Source organism: Triturus cristatus, chromosome 7 (assembly GCF_964204655.1).
Source record: "Triturus cristatus chromosome 7, aTriCri1.1, whole genome shotgun sequence".
Classification (NCBI taxonomy): domain Eukaryota; kingdom Metazoa; phylum Chordata; class Amphibia; order Caudata; family Salamandridae; genus Triturus; species Triturus cristatus.
The window spans coordinates 1,863,889,519-1,863,907,145 of NC_140590.1; the positions used below are offsets into that span (position 1 = coordinate 1,863,889,519).

A 17,627-nucleotide genomic window follows, 5' to 3' on the forward strand; every position below is an offset into this window, starting at 1 on the left:
AGCACATCTGGGACTGAGGGTACATCAGCACCTGGGAGGAGAACACACCTCGGACTGAGGGTACATCAGCACCTGGGGAGATGAGCACACCTGGGACTGAGGGCACATCAACACCTGGGGAGGAGAACACACCTGGGACTGAGGCAACATCAACACCTGGGAGGAGAGCACACCTGGGACTGAGGGTACATCAGCACCCGGGGAGGAGAGCACACCTCAGACTGAGGGTACATCAGCACCTGGGGAGGAGAGCACACCGGGGACTGAGGGTACAACAGCACCCGGGGAGGAGAGCACACCTGGGACTGAGGGTACATCAGCACCTGGGGAGGAGAGCACACCTCAGACTGAGGGTACATCAGCACCTGGGGAGGAGAGCACACCGGGACTGAGGGTACATCAGCACCCGGGGAGGAGAGCACACCGGGGACTGAGGGTACATCAGCACCTGGGGACAAGAGCATACCTGGGACTGAGGGTACATCAGCACCTGGGAGGAGAGCACACCTGGGACTGAGGGTACATCAGCACCTGGGAGGAGAGCACACCTGGGACTGAGGGTACATCAGCACCTATGGAGGAGAGCACACCTGGGACTGAGGGTACATCAGCACCTGGGGAGGAGAGCGCACCTGAGACTGAGGGTACATCAGCACCTTAGAAGGAGAGCACACCTGGGACTGAGGGTACACCAGCACGTATGTAGGAGAGCACACCTTGGAATGAGCGTACATCGGCACGTTGGGAGGAGAGCACACCTGGGACTGAGGGTGCATCAGCACCTGGGGAGGAAGTCACACCTGTGACTGAGGGTACATCAGCACCCGGGGAGGAGAGCACAACTGGGACTGAGGGTACATCAGCACCTATGGAGGAGAGCGCACCTGAGACTGAGGGTACATCAGCACCTTAGAAGGAGAGCACACCTGGGACTGAGCGTACATCAGCACCTGGGGAGGAGAGCACAACTGGGACTGAGGGTACATCAGCACCTAGGGAGGAGAGCACAACTGGGACTAAGAGAACATCAACACCTGAGGAGGATAGCACACCTGGGACTGAGGGTACATAAGCACCTGGGATTAGAGCACACCTGGGACTGAGCATACATCAGCACCTGGGGAGGAGAGCACACCTGGGACTGAGCGTACTTCAGCACCTATGGAGTAGAGCGCACCTGAGACTGAGCGTACATCACCACCTGGGGATGACAGCACACCTGGGACTGAGGGTACATCAGCACCGGAGAGGTGAGCACACCTGGGTCTGAGGGCACATCTTCACCGGGGAGGTGAGTGTAGGAGAGTAGGATCTGCTTCACATGGGTACCCCCACTTTTTGCTGGTGTTTCATTGTTTTTTTACCTTATTCTGGCTGTGGCCCTGCTAATCAGGACCACAACCTAGCTGCTTCCTCTCTAAAATGGTTTGCATGTACATTAGGTACATATCTAATTGGATTGATTCTGGAGTGCTTTATAAGCCCCTAGTATATGGTATACTATGTACCTAGGGTATAGGTACCTCAGAGGCTTACCAGGGGCAGAAGCATGTATTATGCCACCCCTGGGAAGCACTCCAAAATGGCACCACAGGTCTGCTACTGCAGCCTGGGTAAGGGTGTGCTTGCACCCCTTACAGTGGTATAGGCTACCTATATCCACATATATATACAGACACATATAAACCTATAAGTCACTCCTATGGCAGGCCTTAACAATCCTGAAGGCAGAGTGCTTTGTTTTGTGTGAGAGCATGCCCAAGCATGAGCCCCTCTGCAGCTTTCGGAAATCCTTCCTTATGGCTTTTCTGTGATACAGCCAAACCATATACTCTTAAGTGCATTATAACCTCGCAGTAAATGCTAACTTTGGAATGGCTGCATCAAAACATGTCGTGTTTTGTGTCAAACACTTTGAAATACTACCCCCCGCCAGTTCTGGCGTAGGGGGTAGCATTCCACCCTTCTAGAGGGAGAGACATGTTCACACTGGTCAAACCCGGTAGGACTTTCCTGAACCCTGGCATCACAATATAGATGCCTCTGCCACAGACACGGGACTGGCCTCCTGCTGCTGACCGAAACTCCGACATGGGAGGCCTGGACAATAGGTTTCCTGTCCCAGGAAGGTGTAACCACCTCCCCAGACAGGCAGATGTGTATTGGGGCTGGGCGGGAGCACTCTCTGGTGCTTTGAAGTCCTGCACTGGGGGCACACTAGGTGTCCCTGTGCATAGTCCAGTTCAAACCGGTTGCAGGGGCTACCTGCCCCCGCTCTGGCGCAAAACTGGACAAAGGAAATGGGTGTAACCACCCCTCTTTCCAAGCCCACCCATAGGTGGGGCCTTAGAGTTAGTCCATCCCCTAAACTTAGTTATAGGAATCTAGTCCCTAGGACTTTAGATTACCCTGGACGGAACTCTGCAACATATATCCTGGACCTTCGACTTTCTATCACGACTAGAAGATGGAAGAAATTTCCCTTGGGGTCAAGGAGTGACTGCCTGGCTTGGCAGGCACCAAAGAAGCAACTGACCGGTCTGCATCGTTGAAGCTCCCGCCGGACGCCGAAGTCTTTGCATCACCAGAGGTGGATTCCAGAATTCGCCGAGGCGACCCTGAGTCCACAGCAGAGCTGAGGCCCGTGGCTATTGTGGGTGACGTGGAACCGTGACCCCTGGACTCCGTGATCTTTTGCAGCAACAGCATCTTCCTGGTCCTCCTCAAAGTTGTGCTTTGGGCTCTTAGTAGCGCCAGCCTTGAGCACCTCCTGCACCAAAGATTGCTGGCCTTCACTCCACGAGTAACCCGTGGGCGAGTTGCAAGTGTGACCGCTCAAGGCTCCTTCGCGATCACTAGCCCGTTGGCTAGCAGGTCCCCACGAAGGCAACTCCTTTTCTGCTTGGGATTTCCTGGTTGCTCCAGATGTTTCCTGACTTACCCTTGCTGGGTGAGTCCCTCAGACCTTGCTGGTCTGCACTGCAGTCCTTTCTATGAATTCCTGTAACTTGCCGTTGCCAAGGCTTGTTAGGTCCATCCTGGTAGCTGACACTGCAGCACTCAACAGACTTTGTGGGACAGCTCGAATCCGGCTCGTGGACTTCGTCGACATCTCCTGGACCTCGTGTCTGAAGAGTCAAGACATCCATCAACTCACCTGAAGCACCCGACATCTGTGGGCATTGGTCCATTCTGCCCTTGGTCACTGGCTAGTGACCCAGACTCTGTCCCCTCTTCTTTCAGGTTCCTTCCATCCTAGATCCAGGCTTGGATCTCTTCGGACACTTCTCCTCTTCACGGCAGCAGCAGTTCTTTGCAGGCTTCCATTGAAATCGACGACGTGACCCGACACCAAAAAGACACCTATGCACCCAACTTCCCCGGGTAAGGTAACTTGAGTACTCTAGTGCTCCCGTGGGTGCTAGCCCTAGAAAGTCTTAAGTCCAAAAGGGTTTGGTTCTGACTCGATTAAAAGTGTTCCTAATCATTATATTTCCAACCGCGACATTGCCCATAGAAGATAACGGGAACCCGCAGTTGTGTTTACACACTGCATACAGTCCCCGTGGGTTCCCTGTGTCACTACCTTGGGTGGTTTCTTGGGGTCCCAGCGATCCTACACGCTCTAGGCCTTGTGTCTAGTTCAGTCGTGGTTCTTATACCACTTTTTTGGTATGTAGCTTGGTACGCCCCTAGGGCCCAAACATGTATTTATGCTTTTACTGATGCTTGATCACTTGTAACTTAAGTACTTCGAACTCCAGTCTCATAAAGAGACTAGAGGGGTGTGTTAACCTAAATACATATATTTTAAATATATACCTGGTGTGGTTGTCCTTTCATTTGATCACTCAAGAGATTATAGACTGGTAAAACACGCTGCTTTACATTCCTTCAAGACTTAGCCTGAAGGCTGCTCTCCATAGCTACCACTAGGATAGCTTTCAATAAAGGTTGTCTTTAACCAATTCACCATAAGGGGTTGTTTGGACTCATACAAGGTGCCCACTATAACTAGTGAACAGCATATATCAGGCCACCTTCTCACAGTGAGCACATCTGGGACTGAGGGTACATCAGCACCTGGGAGGAGAACACACCTCGGACTGAGGGTACATCAGCACCTGGGGAGATGAGCACACCTGGGACTGAGGGCACATCAACACCTGGGGAGGAGAACACACCTGGGACTGAGGCAACATCAACACCTGGGGAGGAGAGCACACCTGGGACTGAGGGTACATCAGCACCCGGGGAGGAGAGCACACCTCAGACTGAGGGTACATCAGCACCTGGGGAGGAGAGCACACCGGGGACTGAGGGTACATCAGCACCCGGGGAGGAGAGCACACCTGGGACTGAGGGTACATCAGCACCTGGGGAGGAGAGCACACCTCAGACTGAGGGTACATCAGCACCTGGGGAGGAGAGCACACCGGGGACTGAGGGTACATCAGCACCCGGGGAGGAGAGCACACCGGGGACTGAGGGTACATCCGCACCTGGGGACAAGAGCATACCTGGGACTGAGGGTACATCAGCACCTGGGGAGGAGTGCACACCTGGGACTGAGGGTACATCAGCACCTGGGAGGAGAGCACACCTGGGACTGAGGGTACATCAGCACCTGGGGAGGAGAGCACACCTGGCACTGAGAGTACATCAGCACCTAAGGAGGAGAGCACACCTGGGACTGAGGTTACATCAGCACCTGGGGAGGAGGGCACACCTGGGACTGAGGGTACATCAGCACCTGGGGACGAGAGCATACCTGGGACTGAGGGTACATCAGCACCTATGGAGGAGAGCACACCTGGGACTGAGGGTACATCAGCCCCTCGGGGGGAGAGCACACCTGGGACTGAGGGTACATCGGCACCTGGGGACGAGAGCACACCTGGCACTAAGGGTACATCAGCACCTAAGGAGGAGAGCACACCTGGGACTGAGGGTACATCAGCCCCTTGGGAGGAGAGCACACCTGGGACTGAGGGTACATCAGCACCTGGGGACGAGAGCACACCTGGGACTGAGGGTACATCAGCACCTGGGAGGTGAGCACACCTGGGACTGAGGGTACATCAGCACCTGGGGAGTAGAGCACACCTGGGACTGAGGGTACATCAGCACCTGAGGAGGAGAGCATACCTGGGACTGAGGGTACATCAGCACCTGGGGAGGAGAGCACACCTGGGACTGAGGGTACATCAGCACCTGGGGACGAGAGCATACCTGGGACTGAGGGTACATCAGCACCTGGGGAGGAGAGCACACCTGGGACTGAGGGTAAATCATCACCTCTGGAGGAGAGCACACCTCAGACTGAGGGTACATCAGCACCTGGGGAGGAGAGCACACCGGGGACTGAGGGTACATCAGCACCCGGGGAGGAGAGCACACCGGGGACTGAGGGTACATCAGCACCCGGGGAGGAGAGCACACCTGGGACTGAGGGTACATCAGCACCTGGGGAGGAGAGCACACCTGGGGATGAGGGTACATCAGCACCCGGGGAGGAGATTGTAATAACGATGGAAGCGATGAATATAAGGCAAGCACTTTATTAGCAACCTCGTACAGGCACAGAGATGTACACACGTCCACAGCTACACTCCAACTGTTCAGCCCGTGTTCCACCCACCACCACGAGAACATAGAACCCAGAACACTCATGCCTCATAACTCTATTAAAGAGACATCACAACACATCCCCTTTCTTTATCTATGCAAAACCCTTATCCTCTCTTACTAAATAATGGAAAGAAATCCAAAAACAAAACACAAAAAAAAAAAACTATACATAAGTAATACAAACATAATCATTAAGTTTCACAGGTTTGGAAATTTTCCTCCCAAAACTGCTAGTTTTTTCCGCGCAATTTTGGCTACTTGAATTTAAATTACTACACTCAAGAGTATGATAAAGCTCATTGTCCGTGAAACAAGTATCTTCAACTTGAACATTTTCATTGGCTGTATTACTAATATTGATCCACCAATACTTGTCATAACTTGAACCCGAACTGGTAGGACAATTATCATTAACGCCATCATAATTATTAGCTAATGCTAGTTTGCTCATGTGGTAGATAGATCCATCTTCTAGTTGAACAGTATTTCTATTAACTTTAACAATTTTTCTTGGTTCACTAAATCTATTATCACCTTTGACAATCTTCCTACTAGATTTCACCCTTACCCATTGTCCCACATGAATATTGACATCCTTAACTCCATGTTTGTTATCAAAATATAACTTATTCTTTTGTTGAGACTCACACAGAACTTCTAATTACGTCAATGTCCCAATTTGCCTTCCCACCTTTGTTCATCCAACCAGGATTAACTTTGGAGTGTGGAATCCTGCCTCTCATAATAGCAAAAGGACTATTGCCAATTGATTCATGTATAGTAGTTCTATGGCTCCATAACATTTTCATAATTTCTGTATTCAGATCTTTCTTATTCTTCTTGGAAAGCTGTACTATTCCTTTAATGACTCTGTTCATCCTTTCAACTACAGCATTACCCCTTGGGTGGTACAAAGCAGTGAACTTTTGTTCAATACCCGCATACTCCATAAATCTTTTCATTTCTAAGGACTTGAACTGAACACCATTGTCCGTAAGTAGAGATTTAGGGAAACCTTCTTTTAGAAAAATATTTTCCAGAAATTTGATAACAGAGTTAGTGTCAATCTTTGTAACAATCTCCAACTCAACCCATTTAGAAAACATATCCATTAAAACAATAATGTACCTTTGTGAACCATCATTCCATATTAAAGGTCCCATGAAATCCAAAGCTAAATCCTCCCATGGTAAATTTGGACAAACTAAGGGACTTGATGGAGGATTCAAAGTCTTTTGGGTTTTGTCAGCTGAAACGCATTCTACACACGACCTGACAAAACGTTCTGTTTCAGTGTCAATTTTAGGCCACCAATACAAAGATTTCACCTTTCGTTTGGTAAGTGCAATACCAGGATGTCCCTCATGGCATAAAGTAAGAATTTTATTTCTGATACTGGAAGGTGGAATTATTTGTTCCCCCCTTACTAAAAATATTCCCTCAATGCCAAGTTCGTTTCTAACTTCCCAGAACGCTTTGAGTTCACCCAGGCAATCATGTTTGTTGCACTCTAACCAACCTTGTTCTACATAATGTTTTACTTTTTTCACAATGACATCATTCATCTGTGCTTCAACCCATTCTTTTTCTTGTAAGCCATGGGATTTCTCATCCGTGAAAATCCCAGCAACGCAAACATCATTCCATGAACTGGAATCAATTTCAGTGAGAGGTAAAGATAATCTGCTTAAGAAAGCAGCTGTAACGTTCATTTTGCCAGGGACATATTGCACCTTATAAATGAAATCTTGTAAACGCATGGAAAACCTTGCGATCCTGGCTGAAGCCCTGGATAATCCTTCAGTTGTCAATACCTTAGTTAAAGGTTTATGATCTGTTCTAATAGTGAATTCCCTTTCCCAAATAAACTTTCTGAAATGCTCCAAAGCCCATACACACGCCAAAGTTTCTCTCTCTATGACGGAATACTTTTCCTTTGGGCGATAGAGACCTTGAAGCAAAGGCTATAACATTCTCACCCCCACTGTCATTGCTTTGGGAGAGAACTGCGCCTAACCCTTTGCCACTGGCATCAGTGGTTACGAAGGTCGTAGCAGAAGGATTACATCCTTTTAATGTGGGTGCTTTAACAATTGCAGCCTTGATGTTCAAAAAGGACAACTGACAAGATCACACCTGGGACTGAGGGTACATCAGCACCTGGGGAGGAGAGCACACCTGGGGATGAGGGTACATAAGCACCAGGGGAAGAGAGCACACCTGGGATTGAGGGCAGTTTTAATATTCCTGTGTGACTCCCCCACTCTCTTGATTTACAGCATTTAATTTACACAGTCCCTCTTCTATGTTGTGGTTTCATAGTTGTTGAAGGAGGTTGAAGCGGGACTGAATCCTCCTACCCCTCATTTTCTGTGTGAGTTAATTTACAAGCCCTTATCGCCACAGGAATGTCACTTTTTGTGACGTTCCAGTGGCAATAAGGGCTTTGCCTTATTTACAAGACAATGTTAAGGCACTTAATGTGGCTTAATGCTGTCTTGTAAATAAGGCATCCTTTCACACTGTACTTAGCGTGAAAGGGGTGGGTAATGGGTGTTGCGGTGGGCCTTCCGTCGCAACACCCATTGATTTTGATGCTAACCATATGTACAAGTGTGGTGCAAATATGGGGCAGCGCCAAAATTAAGACAAAAAGAACCTGGACTGAACATGACGCAACAAGGAGAAATGCTTTATTTTTCCTCGTTTTTGTTGTTTCTGTGCAGCACACATAAAAACAGCAATACACCATGCATGATTGTTTATGTGCAGGAAGGTGTCCCTCCCTGCACATAATCAATCATTTCCCCCAACGTAGGCACCCTTGCACTAAGGTGCAAGGGTGCTTGCGTTGGCACTAGGCAGCTGAAATTAGAGCTAACAAAGAGCGAAATGCGCACCGTAGTGTTTTAAATAAGGTGCAGCCCTGCATTTCAAAAGTGGCTGTGCGTTGAACCAAGAAGGCTAATGCCATGCTCCATCACTTTTCCAGTAAATATGCAGTGGCAGCCATGAGACATGTTTAAGGAGCCTATTTAAGTGGGTGGCACATCAGTTCTACACAGCCACTGGTAGTATTTAACTTACAGGCCCTGGGTACATGTAGTACCACTTTACTAGAGACTTGTACGTAAATTAAATTTGCCAATTGCGGATAAGCCAATGTTACCATGTTTTAGGGAGTGGGCATGCGCACTTTAGCACTGATTATCAGTAGTAAAGTGCACAGAGTCCTAAGACCAGCAAAAACGAGATCAGTAAAAATGGAGGAGGAAGGCCACACGTTTGGGGGAAGACCACCCTAAGGTTGACAGGCAGTGATACAACTGAGGTCACACAGTGTGTCATTAACTCTCTCCTCTCTCTGCAGTGCTAGAGTCTCTGGGCTGGACAGTGACTTGCCTGAGGACACACAGTGTGTCATTAACTCTCTCTCATCTCTCTGCAGTGCTGGGGTCTCTGGGTGGGACAGTGAGTCGTCTGAGGTCACAAAGTGTGTCATTAACTCTCTCCTCTCTCTGCAGTGCTGGGGTCTCTGGGCGGGACAGTGACTTGTCTGAGGTCACACAGTGTGTCATTAACTCTCTCCTCTCTCTGCAGTGCTGGGGTCTCTAAGGTGGTTAGTGATACGCCTGAGGTCACACAGTGTGTCATTAACTCTCTCTCCTCTCTCTGCAGTGCTGCTGTCTCTGGGCTGGACAGTGACTTGTCTGAGGTCACACAGTGTGTCATTAACTCTCTCACCTCTCTCTGCAGTGCTGGGGTCTCTGGGCGAGACAGTGACTTGTCTGAGGTCACACAGTGTGTCATTACCTCTTTCTTCTCTCTCTGCAGTGCTGGGGTCTCTGGATGAGACAGTGACTTGTCTGAGGTCACACAATGCGTTAACCCTCTCTCCTCTCTCTGCAGTGCTGGGGTCTCTGGGTGGGACAGTGACTTGTCTGAGGTCACACAGTGTGTCATTAACTCTCTCTCCTCTCTGCAGCGCTGGTGACTCTGGATCCAGACACAGTTGGTGGACGCCTGATCCTGTCGGAGGACGGGAGACGTATGACAGGGACAGACAGACCACAGCCCAGGCCGTACAATCCCAAGAGATTTATTAAGTCTATGTGTGTGCTGGGGAGGGAGGGGTTCACCTCGGGGAGGCATTACTGGGAGGTGCAGGTGCTGCGGGAGGTGGAATGGTGGTGTGTGGGGGTCGCACGAGAGTCTGTGAGAAGGGATACGGATGTCAATGAGTCCCCTAGAGATGGTTTCTGGGCTGTGGCACGGTGGGCTGATAAGTACCAGGCTCTCACCTCCCCTCCCACCCACCTGAACCCCCATCCGCACCCCCTGAAGCTGGGGGTGTACTTGGACCACAAGGGGGGGCAGCTATCTGTGTACAATGGGGATACCTGGGAGCATCTCTACACCTTCAATGACACCTTCAGTGAGGTGCTGCACCCCTACTTCTATGTCTGGCCAAAGACAGATCTGCGCCTGGTGTAATAGAGGCCCTGCACCTCTCCAATAAACACGGCAGAGAGATATCCATGAACCACGCCCCCTTCCCCGCTCATATCCCCGCTCTTTAATTCCCTGCATCGCCTGACCACAACCCTCCTTAAACGGGGGCTGCACCACTATCTCTTGTTCTGCCCAGGGACTGCCCATCCCCAGCAGGTGTTTCCACATCTGTTTTCATCTACTGATAGACCTCTGCCTGGGGTAGAAGCTGCAGCCTTCAGTTCCCCCAAAACAGGCTGCACCCCCTTACCTCCACATCAGGGAGACATCGACCTGTCCCAGTGTGGGGGCGGGGGGGCGGGAGGGTGTTGGGCTTTGAGGCAGGAGTGGAGCTCGGGGCATCACGTGATCTGGTAACTGGAAATGTAACCTTGTAGAGGGTGGAGGGTGGTGGGTGGTTGTGGAGAGCTGAGCACTGAGAGCCCAGGATGTAAATAAAGAAAGCATCTTCTCTAACAATGTGTTTGTGCATGTGCCTAGCCATTGCCATTGTTAAACTTTATTTCGGCCCCAAAGGCCATAAAAGCAACATAAGATATCACAATTCACAGTTGTAAGATATTGCATAGAAACATTCATACAATACAAGAGGAAAATATTTAGGCTTTCGAGTTAATTACAAACATTTCCTACGTTTTATCCACCTAACATTGAGAAACCGGGAAACTGCAAAGACTATTGGAGGTTGGGTATCATACTTCAGAACTCTCAGAGCTTTTTCACACTCTCTGAATCCCAGGTTGTTACATATAGGCTTGACCCAACGTTTTCTTTGTAGATGGTATATAGGACAAAAAAAGAAAACGTGTTTTTCGTCCTCCAGTCTATAGCCACAAGCCGGGCAGGCAGTAGTATTGTTTACATCCCACCTGGAGGTGAAAGACCTGAGCGGAAGACTGCCCATTCTCAGTTGGCAGTAAAACTTCCTAGCAGCCGGGGGGCAAATCAAGTCTAAAAATTCCTCTCTCCTATAATTATCTCTGATTTGTAGGAACTCGACCGTCAGCCTACCGATATCAGAACACTCGTGGAGACGCATGAGGTGATAATTTCTGAACTTTTCAGCCAATTTTGTTTTTGATAAGGCCGAGCATGAAGCCTCCGGAGAGGCCTATAAGTCAGGAAGGCCAATCTTGGTACAGGTATCCCTAACAAATCTCAGCCAGGGAATATTCTTGCTTTTAATTAGGGGCCAAACCCCCTTGAATTCCTCCCGATAAGAACCCAACTCTGCGTTAGACCAGAGTCTCTTCCAGTATATCAGTGGACGCAGTGTTACCGCCTCTTCCATGGGTATCAACCCACAATCCAACCTGATAGGGACCAACGGGGAGCTAGGGGGCAGACCCAACAAACTCCTCACAAAGAAGTTTTCGGTCCCGATCAGGCTATGTATTCTAGAATGACTCCACAATTCTGCTCCATAAGTGGAGGCTGCTCTTGCTTGGGTCCTGAAGATTTCTATTGCTGGTGCCACTGGTTTGGAAACCAAACCTCTAAAGAGTTGGGAAATTCCCCCAGTGGTTTGGGCAAGTTTTAGCACGGAGTTAGCAATTTGTCCCCCCCATCCAAAGTTTTCTTGTAGTATGATCCCCAGATATCCGAACGTTGTTACCCGCTCAAGGTGAACACCATTCAGTACTGGGTTTGGCCGTGTGTGCTTGGGGGGGTTAAGAATCATAAATTTAGTTTTAGCTAAATTAATCTCAGGCCTCTTTCGGCACAGAAATCCACAAAGCCATCCAAGATGCGCTGGATACCAGTTGATGTTCGTGACAACAACAAGGTGTCGTCAGCGAACAGCAACGCTGGCACCGTACCCGTAGCAAGTCTTGGCACATCTGTGTCCCTGATACCTTCCAGATGTTTAATGAGCCCGTTAATATATAGACAGAATAACGTGGGTGCCAGCACGCATCCTTTACGGACTCCACGGTTAACAGGGAAGCGGGCGGACAACTCTCCGTGTTTCCCGCATCTGACCTGGGCGAAGTTTTCCGTGTGGAGTCTACTCAAAACATCCAAAAGATATAAAGGGACATTGAGAGCACGGAGAACCCTCCACAGGTTTTCTCGCGGTACCAGGTCAAATGCCGACCTCAGGTCAACAAAAATGAGATAGAGGCTGCCACCCTCTAAGCTCACGGTCTTCCAGTGTATAACCTGAAGTCGGAAAATCTGGTCAACAGTAGAGATTCCCTTTCTGAAACCTGCTTGCAAGAAACTTAAGATGTTGTTATCTGTCTCCCAGGTCTGTAATCTATCCAATATTATACGTCCAAACAGCTTCTGTGTGGTATCAATTAGGCTGATGGGCCTATAATTTGAGGGTTGTAGGGGGCAACCTTTCTTGAATATCGGCACGATCTCCGCACCGAGCCAAGACTCTGGGAGTTCCGCACCCATCAGAATAGAATTAACCTCTTCTATGCCCATGACGAGATAGTCTCGTCATGGAGCGCGGTTGCGCTGTGCCCATGACGAGACTATCTCGTCATGGACCCCGCCCGCTAATACAATGCCCGGCACAGGAGGGGGAAAGGGCGGGGCACTCAAGGGGTTAAATAAGGAACAGAGATACGGCGCCCATATCTTTGGTTCCGAACGATAAAGATCGCCAGGGATTTTGTCCAATCCCGGCGCTTTGTTAGGTATCAGCAGATGTATAGCGATTTCCACCTCCTTTATCGTTATCGCCATAGCAGCCTCAGCTCGACATACAAGTCTGGGGGGAAAGGTAGGTATAGGTAATGTGTTGTCATTTAAGCTTAAATAAAGGCCCCCATAATGAGCTTCCCATACTGCTGGGGCTATATTAGGGAATGAGGTAGTTCCTGGTTCTTTTCTGCCATTGCTAACAATGGACCAGAAGCCCCTAAAGTCCTTAGCCTGCAAAGTTAGTCTTAGCTCCTCCCACATGTCAACCTCCCAGGCCTTTCTTACCCTTTCTAATGTTTGTTTATACTGTGCCCTCAATATTTTAGTCCTGTCTTTATCCAAGGCCTTAATAGCCATGAGCAGGTCGCGCTTCGACTTCCTGCACTCAGCAGAATACCACAATTGCCTTTTGGGCAAATGGGGCCTCGCGTTCCCAATCGGACAGAACACTTCCGAGAGTTTGTTTACTAACTGTAGATGAATGCCTGTAGGCCCGGTCACCCCTTCTATGGGGATACGGTTAGGCCCAGCCTCAGCCATTCCAATGAGATGGGGTAAAGCAAGACTATAAATTTCTGACAATTTATTTGGACTGGCAACAATACGGGGCCATCTTACTCTGCGTCTGTTGTTATGCAGGATAAGAGGTTGTACTATGGGAGATACTGATGTGCCGTAGCTACTCATACCCCAACTACCTGGTTTAAGTGTCATAACCAGGGCGTTATGATCACTATCATCCCGTTCTGACACCCTGAAATCGAGCACCTTATCCCACGATCTAGTTTCAATAAGAATGTAGTCTAGGATAGAAGTTTGTCCAACTCTGTTAAAGGTAGCTCGTCCTGGTCTATCAGAATCAAATCTGCCATTACATGCCCTCAAGGATAGAGAAAGAGTGAGTGCGAAAATCTGAAGAACCAAAGGAGTCCAGGCTTTGACCTTAGGAATCATAGGATCAGGAATATTCTGGTGTTCATTTTCGGCAGTTGGATCGTCTAGGGCCGACACACTAAGTGGTTCATATTGGCAATTAAAGTCGCCACCCACTATCACGGAATATCCAGGGTCCAGGGACAGGATGAATTTATTTAGCTGTTCTATGACCTTAGATTCCCGGCCACCCTGGGAGGGTCTAGAATAGACATTCAGGAGAGCCAAGTGGATGTTTTTAGGCAGCTCAAGTAAAATACATTGAATGTCATCTGAATTAGTGTGGAGCTGCCTTGCTGAGGCACCCAGGTGGAGAGCCACCCAGGTGGTAAGGCCCCCTGATGGTCTCCCCCTACCGCTAGTTACTGCTAGTGTGTTAAAAGATACAAAGCCAACCCTTTGGAAGTTTTCTAAAGCCCATGTCTCTTGCATTAAACAGACATCGAAATTATCTATGAAAGTGCCCCAGTCTTCACATATCAATTTGCTCTTAAGGCCTGCCACATTCCATGAGAGCAGACTGGTACTTGACTTTGATTTGCTTGTGGCCGGAGTCTGGTCAGCAGCAGAACCGATGGAAAATGGTGAAATAGTTGCCCTGTCCGGGATTTCCTGCACAAGCCCATTTGCCGACCCTTCCATTGCTATCAGCCCCCCCAACACTAGAGATGAGTATGGCTCACTAAATGGACTCTTAGTGTTTTTCAGAGATGAAACCTCTTCCACAGCCAAGCTGTGTGAAGTTTCTGATAGCCCCAGAAGGAAAGGGTTGAATTTCCAAACCAGAGAACCTGTATCAGTGACCAATAGCCCTTTCTTTTCCCCAGTGTAAGCAGTCGAGACACTATAGTTTGGGCGTCAATCCACCTGGTCAAGGGTAGTATATCTGTTGATATGGTGGAAAACTTCAAGTGGGAGCGGGCAAAATCGATCATGGACTTGGTTTACATTAGAAGAGCAGAGGAGGGGTCCAGCCCTGCCAGTTCTCGAGCTAACCACCCCTCTCCTACGGAAAATATCAATGCCAAAATTCTGGGGTCCCGGATAGAAATAGGTAAGTGGGAGAGCTTTTATAGCTGAATGGGGACTAGTGTAGCTACCAGACTGGAATGTGCAAATGTGCCTAACTGTACTAGGGTCTCTAAAATTGATTACTACACAATCACCCGGAACGTCCTTGACTCTTTGACCTACCCAGTTTATCCTCCTTGCGAATAATATCTCGCTTCTGCACTGATTCGGGAGGGGTTTGTTACAGTTTAACCAGTGCATACATTTGTTTTTTAAGTCGGGAAAAGCCTCCCTTGATCCATGATTCAGGGTGGGAACACCTGCAAGAACCACCACATATGGCACAGATTCAGGTGGGAGATCCAGGCAAGGTAGTTTGGGATCGAGGGGATACCCTGACTGCTCATGCGGTGGATTGTCAATGGCATGACTCGCCCCACTCCTTGAATTCCCTGCAGAGGTTGATGGAATAGGGTCATTGGCGACTGCTTGAGTGTCGTTGGCCAGACCCTTACCCTGCAAAGTAAGTTGTTCCGTTGTATCTGTCAATGCATTTGGTAAATTAGGAGCAGAGCAAGTAGACTCGGCTACATTTTCTTTAGTTCCCCCCCTATCCCATGTCCCCTTAGCCCCGGACAATACAGCAACCAATGATTCTAGATTAGAAAGTCTATTTTCCATAGAGTCAAGTCTGTTGCAAATGGGTCGACAGGTCGCAATAAGTAGCTGTTCCAGTCTTAGCCAATAGTCTTTATTCGGTGCTGGTCCCGTCAGGCCCTCAGAACCTCCAACCATCAGGTCTACGTTAACCACAAGGTCAGATTTTCCAGTGTTTGCCCGTTTTTGAGTTTTAGATCTTTTATTGGGCAACACTGTTCCGCCCCGCTTACGTTTCACGACCTGTTCTGTCAATTTGGCATGGGTAACATCAATACGTATGGGTAGGCCGGATCTAGTTGTTCCTACAGAGTTCATAGGTGTGGGAGAATCAGGACCAGTGGAGTCACCTCGTTCAGATAAATTACAGACATTACTATTTGCCATTACAGCAACATTCTCGTTTTCTATCAAAAACAATGAATTAGTGTCGAAGGCTGGAGTAGGCAAGTTTGTAACTACAGGTGACTTAGCTAGAGCAATATTGCCCAGTGAGGAGCGTTTAGTAAACACTTGGTCAAGACAGAGTCTTTTCTCAGTAAGCTCAATTTCCTTCTGTAAGACTGACGCGGCCCTCGTGATAAAATTGTCCAGGGTTCCAGCCACTCCAGGCCCACAGAGAGACTTCTGGCCCTTCTTCGTGCCAGCAGTGGCCATTACCTGCTTTTGTGAAATACTGTAGGGGTGATCAAATAAATAAATGTGTGCCTGATAGGCCTCCGACACACTAGGACTCGGCAGTCAGTCCAAAACGGAACAAACGATAACTTCACTCACATAGTGCTCACCTGGGAAGCCAAGAGATGTGCCCCGTCCCGGCCTCTGTCGGGCTCTGGCGGGCTCAGACGGGCCCGCCCTTGGCCCAGGCTTCGCCCGCACTGCGTTCCGCGCTGCGAAACTACGCACACGGAGTTAATACGATACACAGGGGGCGGAGTCTAGAGGAAGAGGCAGGAGCAGGAAGGTGGAGGGCTGCTGGACCTCGCAGTCCTCGGGTCAGGGATCCGTTTCCAGCAAATTCAGGCTCACGAGCGGCACCCGCGAAGCGGGGCCCACGAGGATTAAAATAGTGTCCAGGGGCGGAGTCTAGAGGAAGAGGCAGCAGCAGGAAGTTGGAGGGCTGCTGGACCTCGCAGTCCTCGGGTCAGGGATCCGTTTCCAGCAAATTCAGGCTCACGAGCGGCACCCCTAGCGCCAAGAGGCCATTGATGCTGTAGTGTGTTTTACTGTATTCTGATGTTTTAGTCAGCGCCGCGTTACTGTGTCTCACGTTCATGGCGCTGTGACACATAAGCAGCCTCCAGCCTTCTGATTCGTTTCCTTATGCGCTATGCAGGGAACTGCACTGAGAGTCCTGAATTATCACCTCATGAGGGACCTCTGAGTGCAGGGAGAATGGAAAGCCAGGTCCTTTCATTCTTGGATGGCCGATAGGCGGCCCCTTCCAGTAGCCACTGTGCAGCCAACACGTGAGAGCGCCTAGCCAGATGGTGCCTTCCCGAAGGGGCGTCAACGGTGGAAACAAGCCCAAAGACAAACACCTCCAAATGGCAGTAATGCTATCTGAGGACAAGAAGCAATCTGAATAGAGAACCAGGCAGTGAAAGAAGGGCCACCCTTGGAGAACATAGGTGGAAGCACAGGACAAAATACACAGGACTCCAGGAACCAGCAGCAGAGAGGAAAGTCACCAACATGAATCGATGCACTGCGGAAGGTGACTCACACCATTTCATCCCGAAGGATATAAAAGGACCTCAGAACAGGGGTACCACCATGATGGATTGTGATCCTTCATAGGGCATAATGGAAGGGCCATCATCTTTGTTTTGGCCTGTTCATATTTCCATAAATTCTCATTAGAGGACTCTAAGAACAAGGGCCAGGAACATAATGGAGGTGCCAAAGGAATCCTAGGGGCCCTCAGGGAGAAGAATGTGAGTGACCACCACATGGTAAAGCATCCTAGGGGCCCTCAAGGAGAAGAATGTGAGTGACCACCACAAGGTGAGGCATCGTAGGGGCCCTCAGGGAGAAGAATGTGAGTGACCACCACAAAGTAAGGCATCCTTGGGGCCCTCAGGGAGAAGAATGTGAGTGACCACCACAAAGTAAGGCATCCTAGGGGCCCTCAGGGAGAAGAATGTGAGTGACCACCACAAGGTGAGGCATCGTAGGGGCCCTCAGGGAGAAGAATGTGAGTGGCCACCACATGGTAAAGCATC

General features: G+C 49.4%; 1 protein-coding gene across 1 annotated transcript in view; it reads left to right on the forward strand.

Annotated features, from left to right (window-relative positions):
* LOC146813519 (E3 ubiquitin-protein ligase TRIM38-like) overlaps positions 1 to 10,597 on the forward strand; it is a 191,118-nt gene extending 180,521 nt beyond the window's left edge. The window contains exon 5 of the mRNA XM_085614765.1: positions 9,617 to 10,597. Coding sequence (XP_085470891.1) covers positions 9,617 to 10,125 — 509 coding nt within the window. The 3' untranslated portion in view covers positions 10,126 to 10,597. The remainder of the gene's footprint in view (positions 1 to 9,616) is intronic.
* Positions 10,598 to 17,627: the final 7,030 nt, after the last annotated feature.